At 29.3% G+C, this 27,482-nt stretch overlaps 2 protein-coding genes across 2 annotated transcripts in view; one reads left to right on the top strand and one right to left on the bottom strand.

The window, feature by feature from the left end:
- The window catches only part of LOC129919984 (limbic system-associated membrane protein-like), a 190,483-nt gene that overhangs the window by 69,752 nt on the left and 93,249 nt on the right, over positions 1-27,482 (top strand). The gene's annotated exons all lie outside the window — the stretch shown is intronic.
- Positions 1-27,482, bottom strand: part of LOC129919940 (uncharacterized) — a 33,757-nt gene that overhangs the window by 1,111 nt on the left and 5,164 nt on the right. Inside the window, exons 2-7 of the mRNA XM_056001054.1 lie at positions 25,986-26,091; positions 1,217-1,340; positions 822-1,156; positions 545-762; positions 364-480; positions 20-301 (exon numbers count right to left, since the gene is read on the bottom strand). Coding sequence (XP_055857029.1) covers positions 20-301; positions 364-480; positions 545-762; positions 822-1,156; positions 1,217-1,340; positions 25,986-26,091 — 1,182 coding nt within the window. The remainder of the gene's footprint in view (positions 1-19; positions 302-363; positions 481-544; positions 763-821; positions 1,157-1,216; positions 1,341-25,985; positions 26,092-27,482) is intronic.

The raw sequence follows: 27,482 nt of genomic DNA, 5'->3' as shown, positions 1-27,482 counted from the left end.
CTAATTACTCAAAGCTTACATATCCAATTGGATTGACTTGGTCATAAGGTTGAAGTGGTGGAAATGTTGTATTGTTAGGATCTGTTTCCTTGGTACCATAGCGTAACAAAGCAAATGTATCAGTTGGTTGTGCCTGACAAGGTTCACTTCCACGTATTCGAATCCAATAGTCACCTTTTCCTTTGTTTGCATCGATTATGAAATCGTATCTTTCTCCAGAATTTGATACAAGTGTGTCTATTTCGAAAGGTTCAACATTAAATGAGTCACTTGCTATCACAACCATTGGATGTCCTTGTATCTTTTAGAATTTTCATCAAACTTAAAAACTGCATACTACAAATTTCACTTAAAAAGACTCACCTGTAGTGTAACGTAACATGTAAGACTGACAGAATTTATCAGTCTGAATCTGTATTTTCCTGATTTGACATAGTATATCGTTGGAGGAACTGGATTTGTACGTTTGCGAGTAGCTCTCTGCAAGAAAAAAAAAAACATTATTGAAAATCCTGGTGATCCTCTGCTTAAGTCAACTCCTTACGTCTATAAAAGTCCCTCGTCCATTTATCAAAAGTGAATCTGGATAAAATGCTCCTTGTGGAATTCCTGGAAAAGAATTTTCTGCATAATCATGTCTCCAATCGGAGATAAGAATATAGTGTTCAGATAGATCATGGTTGTATTTATTGATGTGTAGATTATCCTCATCGGCTTGTCGAATTATTAAAGCTCCATATTGGCCATTAAGTTTGTGATGTCCTGCAGAAAAGTATGTACTTGAAGAAAATATCAATGAAATTAACCTACAATAAATGTACCTGAATGTGAATGATAAAAATGAGTTCCTGGTTCTGTAGCATTGAAGACATAACGAAATGCTGATTCAAAGGTTATTGGGCATTGTGAAATATGTGGTACTCCATCGCTATAAGGAGTCTGGACCATATGCAGACCATGCCAATGAATTGCAGCACTCGTTCCGTGTGCCATATTTAGGACATCAACGATGACTTGGTCACCATGACAAAGATGCATTGGTGGGCCTGGAATCTGTCGATTGATGCTCATGACTCCTTTTTGAAAGCCATCGCCTATAATACATTGCTCCCTAAAACAGTCGGTTGTGTTTCCAATTTGACATTCACCGCAAGCACTTTTATGACAAATTTTGAAAAAAATCTCTTTTATTTTATAATTATATCAAGAAACTTACGGTCCCAATGCATGATAGTGTTCCAAAATCCAATCAAAATAGCACACTCGAGTTTGACCTTTGATACATTTTGCGTTACATCGTTCTCCAGGATATTGTGTTAAATTTACAAACTGCGCATTAACTAAATATTTACTCAAAATAAGAAACAATAAAGTTCTTAATATCAATTTTGGATACATCTTTTTTTTTTTTTTGATTTTACGATTCGAATAGTTAGAACGTCATATCGGAACTAAAATATTGTTAAAACTATTTTTTCTTCTTATACAAACAACTATAAATTATATTGCATTATATTTAAAAATTAAGAAAATATATATAATTAAAAACTATTTGAATAGACTGCAATTAGTTTGACATCAAGATTTGCTTACCTATAGCTTAAATTAGGATCAAATTCTTAGAATTCGATAAAATTAATATCAATAATAGTTTGTAAGTTTTAGATATCTTTCATCAAATTGTTGATCGTTTTTGAATTTTCAATTTGAGCTGAATTGTATTAATAAAAGGGAAAATTGGGTCGCATGTACTTACTGTTATGTTAAGAGTAGTCTTTTTTTGGGAGCATTCATAAAAGAATAATTGTTTGTTATAGAATAATTTTAATTTCATTTTATTTTTAATTTAATAAAACATTTACAAACAAATTATAGCTGCTAAGTAAACAACTAAATTTATTTATGATTTTTTAAATTACAATTTTTTACTTGCGATATAAAAGTATAAATGGATTTAAAAAAAAAAAAATATTCAAAGTTTTTTTTTTCAATGCAATTTTTTGAAGTTACTTAAAATTTTGTTTTTATATGTCGATTTATATCTAATATTTAATAGCGTTCCAATTTTGTTTAAACGTTTTAAAAAAAATTAAAATAATTTTTTTTAAACCGCTCCAATAAATTCTTTCTAAATATTCTTAAAAATTAAATTGCATTCCTAGTCTTTTGGGAGCACTCATAAAAGAATAATTTTATAACTTTTTAGACTTTCGCGTTTGTTGCAGAATAATTTTAGTATAATTTTATTTTTAATTTAATTAGAGAATTAGAAGCAAATTATAGCTGCAAAGTAAACAACTTAATTTAGTTTATTTATAATTTCTTAATTTAGAAATTGAATTGGGATGGCTTTTTTTTTTACTTCCGATTAAAAAAAAAATATTCAATTTTTTTTAATTTAAAATTTTGTACAGAAGGTCAAAGATGCAGTAATGATAATATCTCCAAAGTCGTGATCCCACTAGATACTTAAGATATTAGATTGGATGTATTAAGCTCGACATTTAAAATAGGAGTATTTAGTGATATACAGTAGAACCTTAATGGCCTTCAATCTGTAAGATACGAATCTGTAATATACGAATAAATATTGAGCCAAATTGCAGAAAACATTGAAAATATTTTAAAAGGCTTCATGTTTTAATATCCTGTAATTACTTAATTATTGTACAAAAAAATAATTTTTTTTTTTTCAAAATAATCCCAAAATAAAAACGGTTATTTTCACTTTAAACTTGAATAACTTTTGTCTAAGGAACAGTGAAAAATATTACTTTTTAACGAAATTGGCACATTTTAAGATGGATTACTTTAAAAGTCCAAAATGTTAAAGAAACACAAACTCCGTGAATATGTCTGTATGTCTAGTCAACGTCGGCAAGAAATAAATTGAAAACTGATTCTGAAATTGGCTCTCTCTTGTGGGATCAAAATAAGGTACCTACCTTTAACCATTCATTAAACAAAAAAAAGCGTGATTAATAACAACATAACAGTTTATACGGGTCAAGAAATCAAATTTTCCAAGTCGAACCCTTTGGTTGATGGAATAAGAAAGAATTCAACTTATCTTATTTGTGTCAGGTGCGGTGGTCAGGGTAATAAAACTGTCACAAAAAGTTTCTTAAAAAAATATTAAAAAAAAAACCCAAACACGCACAGATACGTACATATATAAAATCTTCTGTCAACCCCTTATCAACGTTTTGTTGAAATGTTTAAAAAAAAATAACTCTTGATAAAAAACAACAATGCTAACAATCCTTCAAGTTTAACGGCTGCGGCGAGTATAGGACAAACAAAAAACGGAAAAAATCATGAAATAACTTTTGTTCCAAACAAAACGATTTGTCTCCCTTCTATTTATTTATATTCAAACTGTCATTCACAGAGAAAAGCATATCGCACTACCAGCAAATTTTCTAAAAATTGTTCAAATTTTTGTTTGTAGGTAACAAATGAAATGTGCTTATCAATAGAAAAATTCAAAAGTCCTTTCCGCTTTTTTTTTGTTTGGTTTTTTTTTTGTTTGTTTGTATTTTTAGTTTAACCCAGTTTTCGAGTATGTTACTACTGATGGAATGAGAAAGATTTGGTGGGTGGTAATGGTTTTGAATTTAGACCTTTTTTTATACTCAGTTGAAAACACACAATTTTTTGACGTGGAAACTTAAAACTAATATGCAAACAATCAAACGCAACCAACTGCTAACTGGAAAGAAATTATAAGGACTTTTTTGTGTGTGAATTTGTGGAAAGTAATTCGAACGTGTTGTGAAATGCTTCATAAATTTATACCTGACTGAATTATTCATTGATTTTTGTTTGGAATTGTAGAGTTTTTTTTAAATTTTTTTTTTATTCAGTAACAGACCTATTTTTTTCTTCATCAGATATTTTTTTGAAGTTTGTTTTTATTACTTCGTAAGTTTTATTTAAGTATTTTCGATTTTATTTCCACGTCAAATCCAGAACAAAAGTACAAGTCGATTTTCAAGCGTATTCGTTTCTCGTGATAATATTTTATACACATTGTGTTGCAAGTCCTCTCAGAGAATTCTGTGCAAGTTTCTGCAAAAAACTCTTCAAGTATTTCGTGGCTTAATTTAAAAAAAATTTTGTATATATTTTTATTTTTACAAATAACACAAAATTTTAGATCTATTTTCTACCACTATTTCGTAATAACACCACATAATCACTGATAACGTTTTACTTCCAACTCGTGTTCTTGCACTTGCTGAATACACATATTTTCTAATACTCATTATAATATAAAAAATAACTTCATAACTGCTACCAATACAACAATATGTAAAATGTAAATGTACACCACAACCAACTACTTCAATTATAATAAAATCTTACTCACCTGGAAAATTCTATTACTTAATTCTAAAATTCGTTTCAACAATAAACAATCCACATAGATCATCCAGCCAAGCAATAAAATACTGAATCCTTTCATGTATATTAAAATTTTTCCCCACAATTCTAACCCCTAAAAAAATATACACACAAACAAACTAAAATTCGACATACCAAACCTCAAATTTATCTTTAACTATTTTGTATACAATAAAAACCGTCAACGTACTAAAAAACCAACAGCCTCGAAAGTAACTCCGAAAGAGAGTGTATTTTGTCCTGGAAACCACATTGCTACACCACCGCCATCGTCATCGTAACACTGGGAACAGGTAAGGGTTAGGGTATATATACGAAGGATGCACTCAATACCCACCACGCGTAGATTAAAACTCATGAAAAACATCATGCTTGGCCAAGTGCATCTGTAAAAGTTGTTTCATTGAGATAAAGTCCATTATACGATACCTACATACTATATATCTCTTCACATAGATAACAGTTAAGGGGTTGTGTAGTATAGTTTTAGGGAGATTGAGAGGAATAAAATTCCCCGAATTTCCATTTTTATTTTTTATCTAACCCGCATAGGTGTGTGTATTCTTCGTTAAGGTTAGGAAGCGCAATTTCGTTAAAAATAAAAGAAAATACTAAAAATACACCTGAACATTCGGTGAGTTATATTGAATGGAAATTCGCAGGAATTTAACAAACCACAATTTGCAGAACCATTGAAACATGTGGTGCATCATTTGATGCTTTTAAAAAAGGATTTAACCTTTCAATTCCACAACACACTAAACTATCATTTTAAAAGGTGAAGTCTAGTGTTGAGTTGAGCTGATTCCTCTTTTTTTTTAAGTATTCACATTGAAAGTCATTAGAGTCAATTGTAGAACTGAATAAGGGTTGTGTAAATTGGAATAGTTAAAAGGTCTAAAGGCTTAGCGTTTAATTTCTAAATAGACTTTAAGTGGAATTTATATCAAAATAAAATGTTTAGATTTTGTTGAAAATGTAGGTACTCCAAGTTTCCAAGAATCAGTTTTTATTTTCCTTTGAATTGAAATATTTAAATCTATGTATGGCTTTTTATTTACATATTTACTTACTAAATTAGAAAATCATTTGGTTTTATACTGTAAAGAAAATAAGTGAGTTATCCATTGAATTGGGTACGGATTTTTAGTTCATTTGAGTATTGAATCGTCACACTCAAGTATTGAACCAGACCAAGCGAGTTCAGCGGTTAGTACACTAAGCCCTGATTTTTCATCAATATAAAAAAAAACTTTTATTCCTAGGAATAAGCTCTAACTGAGGTTTATCTGACTATTGAAAAATTTGCCCTAAATTCTAAACTTTCTGTTTTACATTATTTGCTTCACCGTATTGAAGGTTTTTTAAGCTCTTCAACGCAAAAAAATATACTAACATTGTTTCTAACTCCTCTAAGTATGCCTTTGTTATTCGCATTTTTCAGACTTTTCTTCATATTCAATTGAATACCAACAATTCGTTCCATATTCAAACAGGGAAATCATTTAGAAAGATTTTTGACGCTGCGCTGCGCTGGTCTATTTATTTCGTGTCTTTTATTTAACTGTGTTGCCATTTTTCTAGATTTATCTATTATTTTTTATTTATGACGAAAAGCCTTGCATATTTAATTTGCGCTTTCAAAATTTTTTTTTTTTTGTGAAGAGGTATTCTTAAACAGTGGCAAAACCATTGCGTAAGCTTTTTTAACTGTCCTACTCTACTGCTTGTTCCGAGTGGATGGAAAACAGCTTCTTAATGATAGGCAACAGTAGGTAGTAGATTATTGGGCTTGACATATCAAAAGGCCTTCGATAGAGTTTAGCATCAAGCTCTCTTCTCGAAATTGCATGCACTTCGTATGGATGATGCTTTTCTTCGCTGGATTAGAAATAAACTTTCGGTTCTCTTATACAAGCCATACTAGATAGATTCAAGTATGAAACCAAAAATAATTAGTGGCTTGCCCCAGGGCTCCGTTCTTTCAACGACTCTCTTTCTCATTTTCGCCAATGATTTCTTGTATGAAACTTCTTACCCACTTAACTGTTTCGCTGATGATAGTATCTTCAGTTTTTCATATTCCTTTTAGGACTCACATCCATTTCCTTCGGATGTGGAATTAAACGGCAAAATGTGCTTAACTAATTACAATTTGTATAAGCAATGCTATTTACATTGCTTCCCTTAAATAATTCAATAACAATAGTCGCTCATCAAGGAATGCTTATCAGTTTACTATCGAGTACAATTCCGAAAACACAAATACAGACATTCTTTCTTCAGCCGCACTGCACGAATGTGGAACGCGTTACCCGTTTCACTTACGAAATCTTTAACCTTTACACCTCAGTCACCAGACTAAACTTAAAAATGAAAAAAAAAGAAGAAAACCGAACAAAAGTCATTTAAATAATTGTTCAACTCATTGTGGAATGGGTGCTAGTGCTACCTTTAATTTCTCACACTCCATATCTTAGTAGCTCTTTTGAATTTTAAGGAAGCCAAATTGTCAAAACACTCATTTCACAATACACCTTCCTCCAACTCCAGTTAATAAAAAAAAAAAAAAAAAACAAGGAAATTCCCTACAAAATCATGAGCAATCTTCACTCAATGATATTCATTTTATATTTATAACACTCAAAGTCTTTTGTTAAATATTTAACAATCTCCTGCCTTGATTTGGTTTACAAGGACATGGCGGCAGTGGCGGCTTGTCATGAATAATTAGCTCAATTTATAACATATTCATGCACAATTTCGAGGCATTTGCTTCAAGCATTATATCAGCCCCATAAATTTCTTTGTATCCTCAAACATATTTTCTGTTTTTTTTTTTTTTTTTTTTTTTGAAACATAACGACATGCCAAATAAGTTCAATTTAGAAAAAAGCGAACAACAAGCACAATTGAATATGACAAATGTCATATCAAGTCAATGGAAAGCGAACAAAAATTCCCTCATATATAATATCTATTGGCCTATTAGAGTTATTATCCTTACATTTGTCAGCACGCAATTTTGAGTAGTTTATCACACAAAAAAGATATTTTTAGTAATTTCTTTAACAAATAGTGATTGTATGACATCAAACAAAGGTCATGTTTTATATTTATATATTTTTTTTTGTTGTGTTGTTGGCCAAGTTATGAACAGATTTGATATTTATCTTTATTTTTTTTTTGTCTAAGCCCCAGAAAAAGAAAAAAAAAAAAAACACAACATAAGGACTAACAACACACCACAGCATTCATTGCTCCGTTTATATAGTAAAAAGCCTAACTATACGACCATAATAACAGGCCGGGCTATTAGGCCCCAGAGAGAGAGAATATCGTCAGCAAGAAGTTAAGAAGTGGCCCGAAGTGGTATTCATGGGATTGTATTATAGCCTGACACTCATATAAGGATTGTGTTTCCGTTTAGCCTCCATTCTATATCTCGATGTGCAAGAGGGGTTTATTGCTTTAACTCAAGGGGTGTAACTATTAACGTGCGTAGATATAGAATGATGTGAAGAGACACAAGAAGGACACACGCAAAAATTGGACAACAATAAATCTGATAAGCAAATATGTCTAATACACAAATAACACACATTAACCTTTTTTTTTGTGTGTAATTTTGTTTTGTTTTGTACCTTTTTTTCTGTGTTCTTTTGGTTCACAAATTGGGTTTCCTCTTTTAGGATAGGGTATACAACAGAGAAAGTTTTGCAGGCTTATTTTCACGGATGCATAACAGTTTACAGAGACTTTCACAACAATCTCTGTGACGGATTTATGTTTGTGAAAAAAAAAAAATAAAAAAAAAACTTTTCACAGGACACAAAATGTTAAGCAATCTCAAATCTAAAAATTTAGGTGACCCATAAAAAAAAGGATATGTTCTGTTGAGGTTCTTTTATGTCCCCTCATCCTTCATGAGAACGATTTTAATCTTTTTCAACTCAAACACAAACAAAAACAAGCCCATCAGCCACTCATATCTCTGTGTGTGTCGGGACTCGGGATCCTTTGGAGGACTTCTTGGTAGATGCGATTGAAGTCTATATATTTTCATTTTTCTTTTAGTTTTTAATCATATTGGCTGGTTTATGGTTGGAAAACAATTTTAATTTCGATTTTAATCATTCTCAAAGTTTAATTACGGTAATTTGTATTCAATGGAATTTTAATTGTATTTTCGAATCGCCCACCATATAGCCTTGTTTTATTTTTTGTATTCTCCTTTGGGTCGAAATAAATTGGAAGAGTAATAATTTATTTTCAATCTTCTTGGTTTGGCATATGCGGAAGGAGAGAGTATGATGATGGTGATGAGTTGACGTACAGAATAGTAATTATATTACAGTTCGGCGAATGGAGTTAAAGTTCGGTAGTAAAGCGAAAGAAATTGTATTTAATATGCCAGATGATTTTATGGAGAAATAAAATCAGTGAACTGATACAAAGAAAAAAACGAAGAACCACTTTGTTTTTGTCTTAATTTAACATTAAATTTTAAGAAAAGTATTCTGTTTAATTTTACTTTTTTCCATTTTTAAAGAATATTTTAGTGAAAATAGGCTGTGATGTTCATATTTCTGTAAAGCCCAAAATTCATCTAAGGTAATTCTATATACATAGTAACTTAAAAATTTCTAATTGTTAAAAGTTGAAAAAGTTGAATTTTGGAAAACAGAATTTTGCCACGCAGAAATTTTTACAAAAATTTGAGGAAAGTAATGTTATTGATTTAAAAAAATTTGGAATGCAAAAAATTAATTTTGCACACCACAACAGAAAAACCTAAATATTCATTTAAATACGGGAAAATCGACCATGTGCCATCACGTACAGACAAATTAATTCATCTTTTAAAACTGCCTGGTTGAAGTGATTCCTACAGATTCTATAATTTTATCGAATACATCATTCAACCTGTCGGTAAACACGAAAATTCGAACTCTTTTGATCAAAAAATCAAAACAGAAAACAAACAAACGTCACGTACAGACAAGCAAAGTAAACCAAAAAATTTTATGGAAGTTGATTCTTCAGCAAATCTGTAAAAGTTGGTGTTATGATGGCTGTTTTTGAAATAAAATAATGTTTGTCAATAATTTTTTACAATTGGTTAACTTAAAAACTTTTATTAAAAAAAAAAAAAATAATTTTGGAAATTGTTAATGCAAAGTTTGAATTTCTAAAACATAATTTTTGACATTATTTTTAATGAAACTAAAAGTAAAAATATTCTTTTGAATTTTGTATCAAAATTAACAACTTGATGAAAATTCAAAAGAAAAAGGATTAAAAGAGTATTTTTTCAAACAAAAAAGCAAACGAAAGGTTCATAAAAGCCCTAAAATACTGAAACACGAGTTCAACATACAAATTTAAGTACAGAGTAAAACTTTCATAAAAAAAAATAAATAACCCTGAACTTTTTAATAAACTTTTTTTTTTTTCAAATTACACAAAAAAGTCCCACACAAACTTGACTAAATATAATTTACAAACGTCGCATCCTAAAAACGTAAAATAAACTTTGATATGATATTAAATTTTTATAGCCAAAGTTTTATGAAACAAAAATTTATCAAGGCCAGGAAATTCTATGTATTTATGTACATATAAAATGTATGTGTGTGTAAAGGTACGTACCTAGTACCTACATATAAATAAAATATCAAAACACTTTTCATAGACCTTGACAATCAAGTTTTAATCTTTAATCTCGTCACACTTAATTGTGATAAGACCTCAAGAAGGCAATCAAAGTATAATGCCGCAGGCTACTGGTTCTATGTTGTTAAAGTATATTTTTCTCTCTCATAAACACAAACATAATGTTTTTCTTCTTCCACAAAACAGTAACAACAACAACAACAAAAACACGTGTAATATTGAGAAGTTAATTTGCTTAAACATAAGAATAACGATGAAATGACTAATAAATGAAGCAACGCGAAGATTACCTCTCATCCAAAAAAGGTTTTAAGGACCTGTCAAGGATTTTATCGGATAAGGCACACGCGTATGAACAGTAGGTATATGTATATGAAAATATTCATAGAAACCAAGTTGATTTTAAACTTTTAAGCAATTAATTATTTAATGACCCTTATAGTAGAGTGTAGGTTTTGGTTTGGTATAACGAAAATGAATTTCTAACTGTGATTTTAAGTTTTGCGTGTTATTTGGTAATGAATTTTCTTTTCTCTTTCATCAGGTTTTTATAACACGGTTAATGGTGTATCTGGAGTTTGAAAATCTGATACAGGTTGTGCAATTAGTTTACACGAAAGCTGTGGTAGTTTGTAGTGGATATTTTCTATAGTAAGTGGGGGAAAGTAGAGACAAAGTGGCATAGAAGCCTGCTCGCCATCTTGTCACGGTTACAATTATGTCTGTTTTAGGTAGGTTTGAGCGATAACAATTGAAAAGAATGAAGATAAGCTTTCTCTGGGGAGGGTTTTCTAACAAAGCTTAATAAAATAGGATAATTTGTTAGTTTTTGAAGACATTTTTATGACTTGAGGTGTCAAGGGAATGTTTGACTGAATTATGTACTGTTTTCAATACAAAGAAAATTAAAAGAGTGTTATCTCAATTTTTTGAATTTTTTTTTTTTTGTATTCCCGAAATCTTTCAAGAACATAAATGAAAGAAGATTGATTCCTTCCACACTCAAAAAAAGAAAAGAAGAAACCTTACCTCAATTACAAGATGTTTCATCTCTCTCATTACAAACCACAAAATCTGAATAAGTATATATACAGCCTCTTTAGCTAATGTAGCTTGGTTGTGGTACCTTTTAACATTTTATATGAGGGAGTTCAAAAAAGGGCTGCAAATAATTACCTACACTGTTTTTGATGGTGATTGATGATTTTTTGCTTCTCTGTTTTTTTTTCTACCTCTCTCACTTTCTGTTTAGGCTTAATTAGTGAGAAATATATTCGGAAGAGACCATTAATTTCTTCTTTGCCTTAATCACTGGAATGATGGAAATTTTGCTGCAAAAAGGTGGATTGGGAAAGTATATCTGGGATCAATCTTTCGAGTGGGCAAACATTTAATTTATCAACGAAACAAGAAAAAAACAAAACAAATTGACATACGGAAATAATCACTTTTCCGAAGTAAAATAAGAAAAGTCTTTATTAATAGTGAACTGAATGTTTAGTTTATTTTTAAACTAAAAAAATGTAATTTCAACCAAAAAAATTTGAAGTTTTTGAGGTAGACATCGATTTTTCAAGAAGAATCAAAGCAACAGGCTCCTTATTACTTTTTTATTTTTAACAAAAACATTTAAATTAATTCTAAACACGGAGATAAATTGCAAAATAAAAATTAAAAACAATGTTGTGATAATTTTCAATTTTCATTTAAAAAAGTACGTATATGCCACAGTGACCACTTTGACGATAAATCATGTAATAGCATCTTCTTCTTTCTTATGGAAATGGGTCACTACGGTGTATGTGTAACATTAAATTTTTAAAATAAGTTAACTTAAGTTGTAAAGCATTTTACGTCCCAAAAGCGAAAATATATATTAAGTAAAGACTTTGGCCTACCTTACGTAGAATTGCCTTTCTGTTTTTAATAAAAAAATCTTTCAATTCGAAACGCAATTCACTTTCTCCATTAAAACTGGAAAAGTAAAATTACTGAAAAGGCTAAACAAGAATCTATTTTATGTTTCATTAAAAATGAAAGGTTATAACATTAAACTTTCATTTCGGTTTTTTTATTAGATTCTTTACGATGAAGATGGATGTTGAAAGAAAAATAAAATTTAATTCATCAAACTGGACATGAGCACTAAAGTTGGAAATAAATTTTTATAGACAACCTTTTTTCTTAACTTTTTTTTTTTGTTTGTTTGTTATTTGTATTTTTACGACCCACTTAGATGTATTTCTAAAACGGGTATTATTCTATTTATTGGTAAATTTAAATTTAGAATTTTCTTAAAAAAAATCTATTTCAAGTTAACCCTTTTAAAAATTCAAGAACATTCATCATATAAAAGTTTAAATACCGAACAAATAAGAAAACAAATGAAGATAGACATTTTCAGGAAAGCATTTATTTATTTTACAAGCTCTTTTACAAATTAAACCTTCATCCAATCATTTCCAAAAAAAAAAAAAAAACTAGAATGGTTGAATGATTCATCATTTTATTGATTTTCCCACATTGCATTACATTTATAATAAAAAAAATTGTGTGTAAAATCTTCTGTTCACCATCTAATGAAAATACCATTTTAAATCCATCGACAATACTACTCTCCAACCATCAACTTTCAACTCACAAACACACACACACAAAACTATGTACTACAATCCATAATCGACCTCGTTTTGCACGCGAGAATTCACAAGGGTATCGTTAAATCCGGAAATCGAACAAAATCGGGGCCAAAGTATTACTTCCGGCTTTTTATAAAGTCAATCAAGTGGGGCACAAATTGCTATTCTCCATTGCATGATTGACACCTATAATTAATGTGCCAAGTTTAAAGTGGAATTTTCGGACGAAATCGGACAGTTTTTGAGAAAACTAACCCACATTTCTGTTGGGGTTTTTCTTGTTGTTCGTTGGTTGGATTTTATGGAATCTTTTGTGTTTACACACACTCTGACACACATGTCAGTTTTTTGGGTTTTTTATGTTTTATAGATTAGCTAGAGAGAAGATGGTTTTTTGATTTTCGATTTTAATCTGAAGTGAATGAGGAGATTTGGAGTATGTATTTCTGGGGATTTCCTTGAAGGATTGCAAGAATATTAAATCGCATGAGAGAAACTATCAAATATTTGAAAGAAAGAGAAAAAAAAAAATCAAATTTCTAAATGAACAAACAACCCAAACTATTTGTCTTAGTTCTTAACTAAATTTATTTGTCTACACAAGGATCTGCTTCTGATAGTGAACTATTTATTGAGTTTCATCAATTTTCTTCTTATTCACTAAAAATATCATTTATCACTTCTTGTGTGTGTGTGTGTGTGTGTGTAACACACATATAAATCTGTATATATTGATGACCTAATGAACAAGTTTAAGGAGATTTTCTACTCAATCAAAAATTACAATAAATTATACACAAGTATAGGAATTTAAGTGTGAAGATAAATCAATGTCGACAAAACCTAAACTAGGCTAATTTATTATATTATAGACAAAAACTTGTTGAGGATGTATTTTCTTGTCCATTAACTTCATTAAATATTATATATCAAAGAGATACTTGGAAAGCGGTTTGGATATTATTTTTCAATGGAGCAGCAAAACTATCAATTTTCAAATGCTTAAAACAAAAGGAATGACTTTTAATGTCCTGAAACTTATTTTGATGTAGATGAGGAGATATGTTTTTGTTAACGTGGTTGAAATAGGGGATATAGATTAGATCTGAAAAGGAAAGTGTTTGAAAAGGAGACAATTCTGTTATAATTTTAATTTAATTTAAAGGGTACAGCTCGAAAACTAAGCCAGGTTTCAAACTATGAAACTATGAATTCCAGCCAATTTTGTCATTTGTTTTTTAAGATATTTAAATATTTTTGATAGATTTTCCACATTAATCTCATCTTTTATATAAAATTATATAAAATTAATCCTCTAAGAAATTGAATTCAATATTTTTCAAATTAAATTTTATTTAATATTGGAAACAAAATTTAACCTTTTTGCTAATCAAATTCACCTTATATTTTTTTCTAATTGCTTTCTATGATGTTAGTATACCAAGATTGGATTTGAATTGCAAATTTTTTTTTTAATGAAAAATGAATGATTTTTATCAGAAGCCACATTAATCTACAGCGTTCACTATGGCGTATGAGTATTTTTTTTCGTCCCGTTGTAAGTTTAGGAATACATATTTCTTAAATTAAATTTATAAATAATAACATTTAATCCAAAAAAATTAATGCGAAAGCTAAAATTTTAAATCTTAATATATTTGATGATAGTGTCAAGTCTGCCTTTTGCTGGACTGTTGTTTAAGAAAAACAGTATTTTAGTCTCAATAACTGAAATTGAATGAATCGAAATTTTCAAAAAATGGCTGATTCTACTCACAGCCTACACTGCAATTTCAATGACCAAGTATATGGGTATAATTATGAAAACATTGATCATAAATTATTTTTAAGTTAAAATCTCTGATGACTTTATGGTAAAGCGGTCCAGCAACATGCCATCATCATTTTTCCTCTTCTTTATGTGGCAAAAAGAACTAAAAACCAACACCAAGCAAGCACCACCAACACACGACAATCATATTTTATAATGTAACCGCAAACCATTTCCGCAAATATAATGTGGATTATATCATCATCATCATCATACGATTTTTGAATAAGTACTTTCGTATAATTTTACATATATTTTGTTGTTGTTGTTGTTGTTTTTAAATTAAGCACAAGCATCACTTAATTCCAGACAAAATATGAATTAAAAAAAATGTAATAATTCTCAAGCGACTGAAGCGTCGCCCCTATTCGTTCGTCGTCCTGCTGCTAACAGCGTGTTGTATATCCTTCGAGATAATTTTTATATTTAATTTTTGTGTTTTTTTTTTGCTTTTTGAAAAATTGTCATAATTGTGTCAGAAACAAAACGAGGCAGTAAAATATCCTTTAAAAAAAAGTTAGTGCCTTGCTGATTGTCATGCATTTTCCAGCGTAAAATTACAACAACAAAACGGACGTGTTTCACGTATTTTTTAACTTTTTTATATGTTGCACGTACATCCTATAAGTTGCAAGAGAGAGGGTAAAAGAGATATACAACATGATGGAAATGTATAGACACGTTTTTATAGGGCGCACGCACACACACACACACATCAGGAATAGTCATTTCTTTTCGCAAATTGTCATTCCCGAGAATTTATACATTTTTTGTTTGTTTTTTAGTCTTGATTTGAATGTAAATGATGCTGGTGAAATTGGGAGTATAATTTTTGAAAGAGGTACCCCAATTCAAAAGCAGTTATCTACCTTTCGTTTTGAAGATGGTTGACATTCTTGCAGACTAGTGAGCTTGATAAAATTAAATAAAATCTCTTGTTTTGAGTGAGATTTTGTTGTGACGCAAATTCAAGGATTTTTAGGATCCCACACACAAGGGAGGACTAAATAATTTGTTTCAATAATTTGGATCAATAATTTGTTACACTTAACGAAAAGAAGATGAGAAAATGGTGAGCCTCAGTAACGTGATTAATTCAGTTAGTTGTTGGCTGGTGTGACCTTTATATTTCAAGCCTTTCAAAAAGCTCTATCATCCAATATGATTTTTGTTAAGACCTGAGAGATGATATTGGATCTATAAGCAGGCGTTATAGAAACTTTATATGTAATTTGATTTCTTGCGTCTTAAGAGTACTTCTCATTTTGTTGCTTGAATCTCACCCTCTTAAGAAAATAAGATTTCCGTTTAAAATAAGTGGAATCCGCTTAAATTCTGTTAGGTAATTTTAAGGTGAACATCATTTGATTTTAATGTGAATTTTCATCTTAAAAAACCGACAAATAATAAAAATATAACAATTATAGTCAGACTTCAGCTTTAGTTGCAGTTTATCATACCTATTTTCAACAGTGAGATAGGCTGTTGTAGGTTCGATGTCCAGTTTTTTATTTTAACTAAATAAAATGTTTCCACATAAAAATGAGATTATTTTCCGCTTAAATTAAGTGGATTTTTTTTTTATATTTGCGATTTCAAGAAATGAAGAAGATTTGTCCGCTTTATTTAAGGCGGAATTTATCTTTGCAAAAAACCATGCGGAAATCTGCTTAATTTGATGTGGAATCCGCTTGTTTTTTGGTGGTCTTTATAGTTCGTGTACCTGCCTTAAAAATTTTAACTCAATCCAACCTAATTTCAGGTTAAATCATCATACTGAGAATAAATGCTGTGAAATCACAAATTTATAAGTCTCTTATGAAAGCTTTAGCCCTTGAAACAGCTCTCTTAACAAATATGACTTCCTGACATTACAACATCACAAACAAACTGCAAAAAAAAACTGATTAAATATCAATAAATTATTATCACAGCTTGCCATGTCGACCTATACCTGTCAAAAACAATCTACCTCACCTTTTATAGAGGAAGATACAATATTCAAACATTATGGTTAGTGCGGGTATCGACATATAAACACAGCAGAGAGAATACTCGACTCCTCGCCAGAGTATAAAGCTGTTCTACCAGCCAGCTTCCTCTATCTACTAAAACACCAAACTTTCGATTCAGCTTATTGTCAATATTATGACGTTAACATGTTATTAGAATTAATTATTCAATTAGTAATCAAATTGACAAACACGTTATTTGTTGTGAAATTGGTAATTGTTGTGGTCAATTCTACGGTGTGACATGATTAGGATAACACTAACACCGAGCTATCTCTTGGTGTTTAGTGATGGATTATTATTTAATGTCATACATAACATAGACGAATAGCATACATTGCAGATATACATACATATATTTGTGTCCTTATACTCATATATACATAGTTGTTGTATGTTGGGCTTGTTATTTTGATATTTTGTGGCGTAAGGTCATCATCGTGTCGTTGGGGTATACATTTTGTATTTCGGTAGAGATTCAATGTTTAATGTCCACGCCATCATGCAAAATGCTCTTCAATGCGCTCTTCGCCGTGTGTCGTCGTTTGTCGTCCTTATGGTGTAAATGTGAACTCAAATTAGTTTCCCATTATCGTGATGTGTGTATATGTTTGAGACTGACTACCCTATCGGATGCATTATGTTAAAGACTCCCTCTCTATTCTCCTAAGGTTGGTCTTTAATGGAGGTAAAGTCATACCTTCAACATGGAGTTGAAGTTTTTCTTTTCATCTATCTGGAAAAGTTGATAGCTTTAAATCTAACTGTTCTAGTTGGCAAATGGCCATGTGATGCATATTTCTGCAGTAGACAAAACAATGGTCTGGAGAGTTTCCAATTATATCGAAGGTATTCCTGTTTGAAGAATCACGAATCAATACAAAGATTTCGTTCATTTTTAAGCTTAAGGAATATTGTTTATGGTTGAAATTGATAGCCTCATTGGAGTTGTACATTTATTTGATGGAAAGAAAAATATTGGTTTTAGATTTGGGAATACAAAATGCGGCCATGGAAATTCTGTGACATGAACATCTTAATATTTTCAGTTACTGTTTTCAATTATTACTTTCAGCCTATTCAGTTACTATTTTCAGTTACTTTCTCATTTCGGTCGCTGTTTTCAATCACTTTTTTGAGTTACTTTCAGTTATTGTTTACAGTAACTATTGCGGTCGCTGTTTTCAGTCACTATTTTCCGTCGCTGTCCTCAGAAACTTCTTTTGGTCGTTGTTTCCAGTGACTACTTTCGGTTACCAAATTCAGTTCCTGTTTTTTAGTTACTATTTTCCGCTACTATCTATATCCAGTTACTGAAATTAAAAGTGAATGAAAATAAAAAAAGTTAAATGTACAAATAGATTCTTTCTAAAGTATTGCTCACTCAGTTACTTAGTTCATCGATAGTTGTTGAAGTCATTCGAAAGTTCGCATTGGAAACTTAAAACAAAAATTCTGAAAATTAAAATTTAAAGCAGAATCCTGTCTAATCCTTGACTCAGAACTATTTCTCATGAAATTTAATTTATGTAAATTTATTGTTTTATATTCTAACAAAAAAATCCGTTTTTTTAGTTAAAAATCTGCAAACAGTGGTCCCAGCAGACACTCAAAAATAAAAGAACAAAAAAAAAAAAAAAAAAACAAACCGTGTGTGGTGCAACATGATGCATTCACGTAATTTTTGTCACTTTTTGTGGCGTTAATGTAGTCACGTAAAAGCCACAATTTTTCGTCCCAAAAGCAAATTTTTTTTTTAAATCTCCATCTTCATCCATAACAAAAGGGGCAACATTAAAAAATAAAATAAAAAACATGGCATACTTTTTAGCGACATGCAAGAAATGAAAAAAAAAAAAAGGACAGATATGTAGATTCTATAGCATACTACACTGCTGAGGCCAGTGTACCTTTCTATGGAAACTCAAAATTAATTTGAAAAAAAAAGAAAGAAAGAAAAGAAGCACATATGTGAACGAGACATAGTGTGGGATGACTTAAATTAAACGAGCGAGGTTGGTTATGTGACGTCATTTCGCTAAAATATTAAATTTTTCTACTTGTGTTCTTTTATGTCCTGGAGATGAGGAAGTAGCAAGAGTAAGAGAGAGACGGACGGAAACAGGAAGTAGCCCGAGAAGCCGAGCATCAGCATTTTTTTCTGCTTTACGTTCTTTCGTTTTGTTTTTCTTTTAATATCATCTCTCCATATATTCCATATGGTGTTCCTGATAAACAGAAACTTATTCATATGCATGAATTTTTGCACGAGTACCTTGCATGGTATTTATATTTTTTTTTGTGTCTGTGTTCCTGGTACAGATAAAGCCTGGAGTAGGTTAGGTAGGTGTACGAGTTCCCTTTTTTACATTCGTTCTCTATTTTTCGTAAGTTAGTGTTCCTCTCCCTTTAGGGTGTCCTTTTTTTTGTGTTTAAAGGAAGGATGTTGTTTCTGGAAGTCATTCATATATGTTGGCTTTGGGGATGGTGTGTTTTTTGTTGTTGTTGGAGAAGGGCATTCGGAGTGTCTTTTTAAGTATATACAACTGATGTAATATATTGCGTATTTATACTGTCAATTACAAGATAGAGAGAGTGTGGTTGGTTATGGGGAGAGTATAACTCAAACATGTGTTTTTTATGCTTGTATGATATTTTTTGGTATGCGAGTTACCTTTATTTATCCTAGGTGGGTGGTGACTAACCCACGTTTTTTTTTGGTGTAGTCATGTTTGGAGCCTTAATTGACTTTAATGTGGGAGCCGTTACCACACAAGGCCATCTGCTTTCAAGGCAGGTACATGAGTGTTTTATCAAACAGAAATTATAAAATCAAAAAAAAAAAAAAAAAAAAATACAAAACGAGACTCGAAGACAGGAACTTAATTGGAAAAAGGGAGGATATCCTCACTTTTCAGCATTTCCGTCAGTTTGAATTTTCTTGCCTTTGCACCCTCTCTAAAATTATGTCAAGATTCTGAGTAAGAGTCTGACTGGGAGGAAAAAAAAAAATAAACCTATGGAAAGTCAGCATCATAACCTTGTTTATGAAGGACAGGAGTAAAAAATTCAAATTATGTCAAGTATTTTTTTTTTTTTTCATTTTTGTTTGCCGAAAAAAATGGAAAGTGAAAGTAATGGAAAACATTTAGTTCATAATTATTGGTTTTTATTTATAATATTCATGAAAATTGTGTAAATTTTTCACAAGTGAATAAGTTTCCGACGAAGAAGGATATTAAGTTAAATTTATGAGAGGAAAACAATTATATTCAACGTTTTGTGAATTTTTGTAAAATTTTAAGACCAACAGTAAATTTTGTCAGTGGTTTTATTAAACTTAAAAAACGGGGATACAAAACTTAGATATCTGATTGTTGCGAACATTTGTATGTGAAAATAAGTCAAAATTAGGCTGCTTTTAATTTTTTTTTTAATAGCTTCAGCAAACTCCTTAATTTGACTAATTAGTCCTTTCGCATTTCTGTGAAGGAAGACCCTGCGTGTAGGTGAAGTCTGCCATCTCAAACTTTGATTTTATATAAATGCGTTTTAGGCACCGGAATATGAAATGTAACACAAAATTTTGTCTTTTTTTGTTGAAAAATCAATTTTTTGAAAATGGTTTTTGAAAATTTTATCAAACTTGGTTCTTATTTTGTCGATTTAAATTTGCTTAAAAAGCTAGAAAGTATGTTTTCAAAATTGTTTGAAGACTTCTTAATTTTATTTTTCTATTTTTTTCTGTTCTTAAAATATCATTATGGCATACTTTTTTATAATATTTTTTATTTTTTGTTTTTATAAAGTTATATTAAAAATATTCTTTAGTAAATTTTTACCCAAAAAGCCATAACATCAAGTTCGTGCAACCCAGTCGTGCTTTTCGTGCAACGCAAAATGACTTAAAATTGCAAAAAAAAAATCCCCTGCCTTTTTTCTCGAAAATCCACGAAGTTATTGACTTTTAATGAAAATGTTTGTCCTTAAATATAAATTTCATGGAAGTTGTTGTTGCAAGAGTTTTCGAAATATAATTTTATCATTTTATTCAAGGAAACGTGTTAATTTGAATGTAGGTGTGTCAAAGTAATATAAAGTTCGATTCTCAGATTTGAGAACAATCTATATTAGTAGATCTGTTTCCAGGGCACAATTTAATTAAATGAATTGGTTGTTAACTTAAAATAAATTAAAAAAAAATTTATTTTTACTTCGAATGACACGCTCTATTTTAAGATCCTCCAAAAAATTAAATTAATTTTAATCTTAGTGTTAAATTTAAATATATAAAATTAAAAATAAATTTAATTGTTTAAATCCAATCAATTACCCACTGTAGTATTATCCTTGCGTATTAATTTCAATATATTAATAAAAGCCCAGTGTTTATTTATTGAACTCAATAATCACATTAATGTTTCACCAAGAGACCAAAAAAAAAAAAAAAAAACATACATATATAAATTACAGATGTATATATTATTTTCCTATAAGTATCTAGCCACTAATTGTAACGTATAGATACGATTTTATGTTGACATTATGATATATCAACGAAATATTGAATCGATTTTCTTTTCCATTGAACTCTCTGGCGGCGAACAAAAAAAAAAATGTTTTTATAAATGTGAACAATTTCATTGCAAGGATATTGATTGTATTATATGATTTTTTTTTTATTTGGTCTCTTTTTTTGTTTGTGGTGTATTTATTTTGTGGGAAAATGTTGTAATACATACATTTAGTAATAATTACATTTACAAGGCGAAGGCAAACAAACAGAAAACAAAAAAAATGGTGGGTATGGGAGGAGGGAAAATTCTTGTAATTTTGCAGTGTCTCATGTGTTTCTCTCGCCTTGATTTATACCTCAGTTGTTATTGCTTTTGTTTGTTTTTTGTTTGAAATATTAATGATTCGAATAAATCAAATTTGATTTGTTCTTTGAAATAACAAAGCAGAGGTAGATATTGTTTGTATAAACATTTTTAATGTCATTGACTTAAAGGACTATTCATAAAAAAGAAATTAGTTTGAATTAAATGTCTTAAATCTTAAACTCTATCCAAAAAAGCCCCTCTATTTTCTGCTTATATCAAAACACGTAAATTAAAAAAAAAACGACAAGATTTAATTTCATTTCCCAACTCCAGACTTCTGAAGAGGATCTTCCTTCAGGTACAATGACTTGGAGCAATTCTGCGGGGTTATATAACTTTTTAACCCCTCTAGAATACGTGTGCACTTGTGAAACTAGCACAACAACGCACTTCAAGGATATCTTGGTTCTTTTTTTTTTTCTAGTTTTTCATTGCTACTTAAATGCCGCATCTGAGTTATTTTCTCTTCTCTTTTTTTTTTTTTTTAGTTTTTTAAGTGCATTTCGATGCAAGTGTTTGTTTGGATTTTTATTTAATATGCGTGCATCACACAGTTTATAAGTGGCACTTATGTTGCGAAATGAAGTAGTAGGATAGCTGTGTACATAGTTTTGTATACAAAAAATTGTTCAAAGACTATGAATTAAAAAAAACTTATTTAATTTAATTGCAAACTATGTGTATATAAAGTGTAGCATTAAAAGTTACATTTAGAATTAAAAATTATATAAGTTTTCCCTTTTTATTTTATTAAAGCTCTTCGTTTCTATGAGAGAAAGCTGAAGGTAATTAGAGCTGGACTTGAAAAAAAAAGGATATGAAATGTTTACGTTCTCAGCAGTTAATTGATGCGTTAAACTGTAAAAAGGTGTAAAATCTAAATATTTTATTTTATTGAAGGGTTCTTGGAAAATGTTCATAGAAATAGAGAATATTATGCCAATTCGATTTAGAATAGTTGCAAGTTACTAATGTCAATGGTTTTGATTTCTTCTTTCCATATAATTTTAAATAGAATTAAAAAAATGTAAAATTAATTTAAAAAATACGTATTAAATATTCACTGTGGCGTATACGTACTTTTTTATTATATAAATTTCAAAAATATATATTTTTCTAAAATTTAATCAAAATAAGAGTTTTCGGGATACCTTTAATTTTTTGCATAACTGTACTTTATCTTGAAGACCAAAAAAGATATAGCTTGGAACTGAATGAAAAATTCGGGATTTCAGACAAAAAGCGTTTGAGTTTTTTGGGTATTTTTGGGAGCAATTAATTCTTAAAAATTTTAAAGAGCAAACGAAAATTATGGAATCCAGTATTTTATCAAGTTTTAGGAATAAATACCCAAAAATTTGACTTATCAAATTTGTTTCTGCTTTATTTTCTCGGTTTTTTTTTCAATCAAGAGTCAAGAAATAATGATTTGTGTTGTTGTCATGTTTATTAAATTAAAATATGAAAGTTTTAAGGTTTAAAGCGACATTCTTTAAAATAACATTTATAAAAATTTTATTTAACTCTCGCATAGGAATTAAAGCTCTTTAAAAATTAAATAAAATTTAAAATTCTATTCAATTTATTTTATGATTTTTCAAAACTTAAATACGACATGATACCAAAAATGTAAAATGAGCCAATAGTGAGTTTTATTAAATATTAAATATTTTTTTTATGAATTGCATTTCTTTTATGTTAATAATATTCGGTCGACTGCGCAAATCCCTAAACAAAAATAAACAAAGAACCATTTTTTAATTTCAATTTTGGAGCCATGAAAGATTTAAACAATTTCTAGTGAAACCTAAAAAATTAAAACAAAAGAGAAAATCTTTTTTATTTATCAAAAAAAAAAAAATTCGCAGAATTTTGAACCCTTTATGAATAATAACTGACATCCTTATCTCATTTTAACAAATCATATAAAATCACATTTTACCAGTACAAAGAGAATGTCCTTGAATTTCATTTTTTTTCAAATGAAAAACAAAAAAGAACAAAAAGTCTATCTTCCATACACTCCTTTTTGTTTTGCACCCAAATAACTCACATTATTCCCGTTTTATTGTTCTAAAGAGTTCTAATTTCCAAAAAAATAAATGTCAGCGTCATGGGTTCCGTTTAAATGCCATATAAATGGCAAAGCTTTGCGGGGACAAATGGCTCATTGTTCTCTCGAAGAATAATAGCTTTCAAATGGTATAGTAGGTACGTATATATAAAATAATGTATATATGCATAATAAGAACAATATAGCATGTCAAGTGCATAGTCAGGCAAAAAAAAGTTATGATAAATGTGGGGTGTATCCGTTGCATTGAAATTTTTTCCTTCTTAAAACACATTTTTAGAAATATGTATAAAAAAAGACGTGTGAGAATATAATGTTCGTCACGAATGTATTTGAATGCATATAAAGTGCATCCGAAGATTTATTTTTACTTGAAAACTTAAAAAAAAAATACTTAAAGGCTTTCGAAGTATGGTTTTAAAGATGAGTTGTTGAAAAGAATTATGTATTTGTAAAGGAGATTAAGATGGCATTTGAAAAGTTTAAGTTTATTTTATTTCCTTTGAAGATAGTTAGACAATAAGTAAATAAAAATGTTGTATTTAATGACTTCTATGAAAACCCATTTTCAGAGCCTTAGGTAAGACAGCTTTAAGACACATTTTTAATAGACTTTCTGAACTTTTTTTTTCATTTTTAAACCTTACATTGATGAAATGATTTTTTTTCTCTTTTTTTGAAAATTTCAATTGACAAGGCGAAGTAATTCTCTGGATTGCTTTTTTTCTTTTTGACAAGAACATGAATCACTAAATTTTGCTCTGTGACCTTTACTGTCATTACTTGAGGCTGATAAGCTCTCTCTGTTGCTTCGTTTCATTTTTATGTTTTTTTTTTTTTTTCTTAATATATTACATTCTTACCCTCAATAAATCAATGTTACACGCGTGACGAGTTCTTCTCCATCATACTTTGTGTTCTTCTTGAAAAATTTTTCAGACATTTTGTCTTTTTTTTCCATGATTTTTCTATACAACAGAGAAAAAGAAAAAAAAAACGGACACAAAAGATAGAAATTGCGGAAAGCTTTACAAATTATAAATTTGAAGGAAAAATATAAAAAAAATAAGAGTGAAATTGATGTTGTTCACAGGTGGTTCTCAGAATTTGATCACAGAATATATATATATTTTTTTAATATTTACCCCCATCCTTTTTCTGTCTATTGTCATTGTGTCTTTTATGAATAGGAATAAAAAGGGAACACCTAGATAAATATTAAAATAAATTGCAAGATTGGGTTGTACTCAGGTACTTGTTCTTGGAATTTCTTACTTAAAAGAAAATATTTCTCAAGTTACAGAAAATTTTTTTTCTTGTTCAATTTTTGGCTTTAGCCAGTGCCAAAACACTAGTCTCATAAATTTTCAACTGATGTTAGTCTTTTGGTTAGTTTGGAAAAAGATATTTTGTAATATCTGCATTTATTTTACTTATGTTAAAATAGAAGAGAAAATAATAAACATTTATTTATTAATTAACCAATTTTTTGTACGAAATTTCCGCTTAAAAAAAACTGAAAAATTCATAAAAATCAATACGTTTTGGAAAATATAAAAATTATTTTTTAGAGATTTTTTTTTTCTATTTAAAAAGTGCTGCCTTTTTGCATTTTCAACGCTCCCTTAAAGTCGTTTAAATGTTAGATTACGTACACTACATTCTACATAAACTGTTCAATTTTAAGTAGATAGCATATTTCTATTAAAAATCATAAGCTTTCATGTCAAAAAATCGCTGTAAAAAAATTATAATAAATGTTTTAACAGTTTGTGAAATGTAACGGTACTTTTAGTCTATCAAACAACTTGACACTTAAAAAACTTACAGCATATCTAAGCCTTAGTTCATTATTCATTCTAGACTGAAGAGATAATTCTATTTCAGAAAATTATCAGTAAAAAATTAGGTTACTCAATATGATGAGAATCAACAAGAACAAACAAATATTCTTATTTTGTTTTGTTGTTTTTTGCTTTTTCTTCTTTTAATGTTTCTTATGAACCAAATTATAGGAAATAAAAAGAAAACAAAAACAAAATAAAACAAAAATAAAAAAATGTTCGTTCCTGTTGATTCTCATCATATTGAGTGACCTAATTTTCTTTAAAAATGGTAAAACGTCTTAAATCGCCCATTTTTTCTGCGTCGTTGATACATCCAGCACAAATATTCCTTGACTGCTCTCAGACAATAAATACAAATCAGAAATTTTCTTTTTTTTAAATTGAATAATTCCCCGAACCAACAATCGAAAACATGAGATATCTCTGGCACAGAAATCTAAATTCATCATAATTATCACATTTTTTTTTTAAACAAGAATATTATGAAATATGTATATATTTAAAAAAACAAAATCAAAGAAAAAAAAACAACATTTTGTTTCCAAGGAAAACAAATATTTTTAGATAAACCTACATACCTCCTACCCTTTTAGATCATATATCACAATTTTTTTACCTGGAAGACAGGAGTGACAGGAGCCTTCAACCCAAAATGGAATGAGATAGCCAGGATGTTTCTTATTTGTTCCATACAAATTCATCACCCATTTACCAACCTGTTGCTATTTTAAGTATAAAATAAATAAAGGGATTGGGGGAGCACCATGATGAAACAAAAAAAAGTATAAGGAGGGGGTGGCTTCTTAAGATGTCAGTTTTGTTTTTTAATAAAACATCCTTCAGATTTAGAATGAAATTTTTAGGAGTTTTCATTTGGAAGATTTACGTCAAATATTTTCAAGAAGAAGACGATGAAAAAAAAATAAATAAATAGATACAACGATGACAACTGAAATGTGTCTTAAATTTATTCTTAAGACAAAAAGTTAAAAGGCTTTCTAATGAATAGGTTCACAGGGAGATTTGTATAAAGTAGGGATTTAGCTAAAGTGGTTAAAATATAGAATTTTTGCAAAAAACTCTTCAAAGAAAACTTTTTTGTCGAGCAGTTTCAAGTTGAACAGATAGCATTAATCAAAGAAAAATGTTACAAGTTTTTCCAAAATCTAAAAGTTAAGAGCTTCTATTTTTGGTGACGATTAGTCACAATTTTATTTCTTTCTTTGATGCAATTATGATTAGAAAATAATATTATTATTTTCATGAAAACGTGGTCGCAAACTCTAAGATTTCACACAATCATAAAACCTTTAAAAACAATCTTTTTCGTTTTTCGGTTTGAACTTTCAAATTTTTCTTAAAACCAAAGCCCTCAGAAAACTGTATTTTGTAATAAATAAAAATACATTAACATGAAACATTCCAAAAAAGATTTAGATGATCCTAAATCAAAATATTAAATAACCATTAAGAGCGGGTGTATGTATACTTAATCATATACCCAAAAATTGTTAAGTGGCCAAAAATTAAATTTATCTAAGGGCTTTTATGGATACAAAAAAAAAAAAAAAATAAAATAAAATGAAAAATGATTTGTTACTCTTGGCACAAGAAGAATACTATACTTGCACATGCATATACTCGTATAGCTTATTCATGTATATATGAAGAATACATAAGAGAACATAACCACAAGTAAATCAATAAATTTAAATCCCAGAGCTCCATAAGATTTATACCAGAACTCATTACTCATATGACTCCAAAAAGCATCTCGTTTAATTTATGAAAATATAAAAAAAAGCAACATCCTCCCCAAAAGACTATCTACCTCAATACAAGAGAGAATATATTTTTCTTCCACACTCAAAGCTTATGCATTCAAAAAAAAAAAAAATCTAGAAGAAAAAAAATGAAACATAAATATATTTGTGTATCTTTTCAGTTTTCACCCAGATGAGTTAAAATTTTAATTATAGTTATAACGTTTCTTTTTTTTGCAAATGAAATTTCTTAATCGCCGGACAAAAAGTATACAAAATTGTGTGCACAGCAGTAGTTGTTGTTGTATGGTTGTAAGTGCATATACTAGCTGCACTGGTAAAAGATACAC

The sequence above is a fragment of the Episyrphus balteatus genome, chromosome 4 (genome assembly GCF_945859705.1).
Source record: "Episyrphus balteatus chromosome 4, idEpiBalt1.1, whole genome shotgun sequence".
NCBI classification, from domain to species: Eukaryota; Metazoa; Arthropoda; class Insecta; order Diptera; family Syrphidae; genus Episyrphus; species Episyrphus balteatus.
Note: the sequence above shows the minus strand (reverse complement) of the source record. Positions and strands in the feature narration are given on the sequence as shown.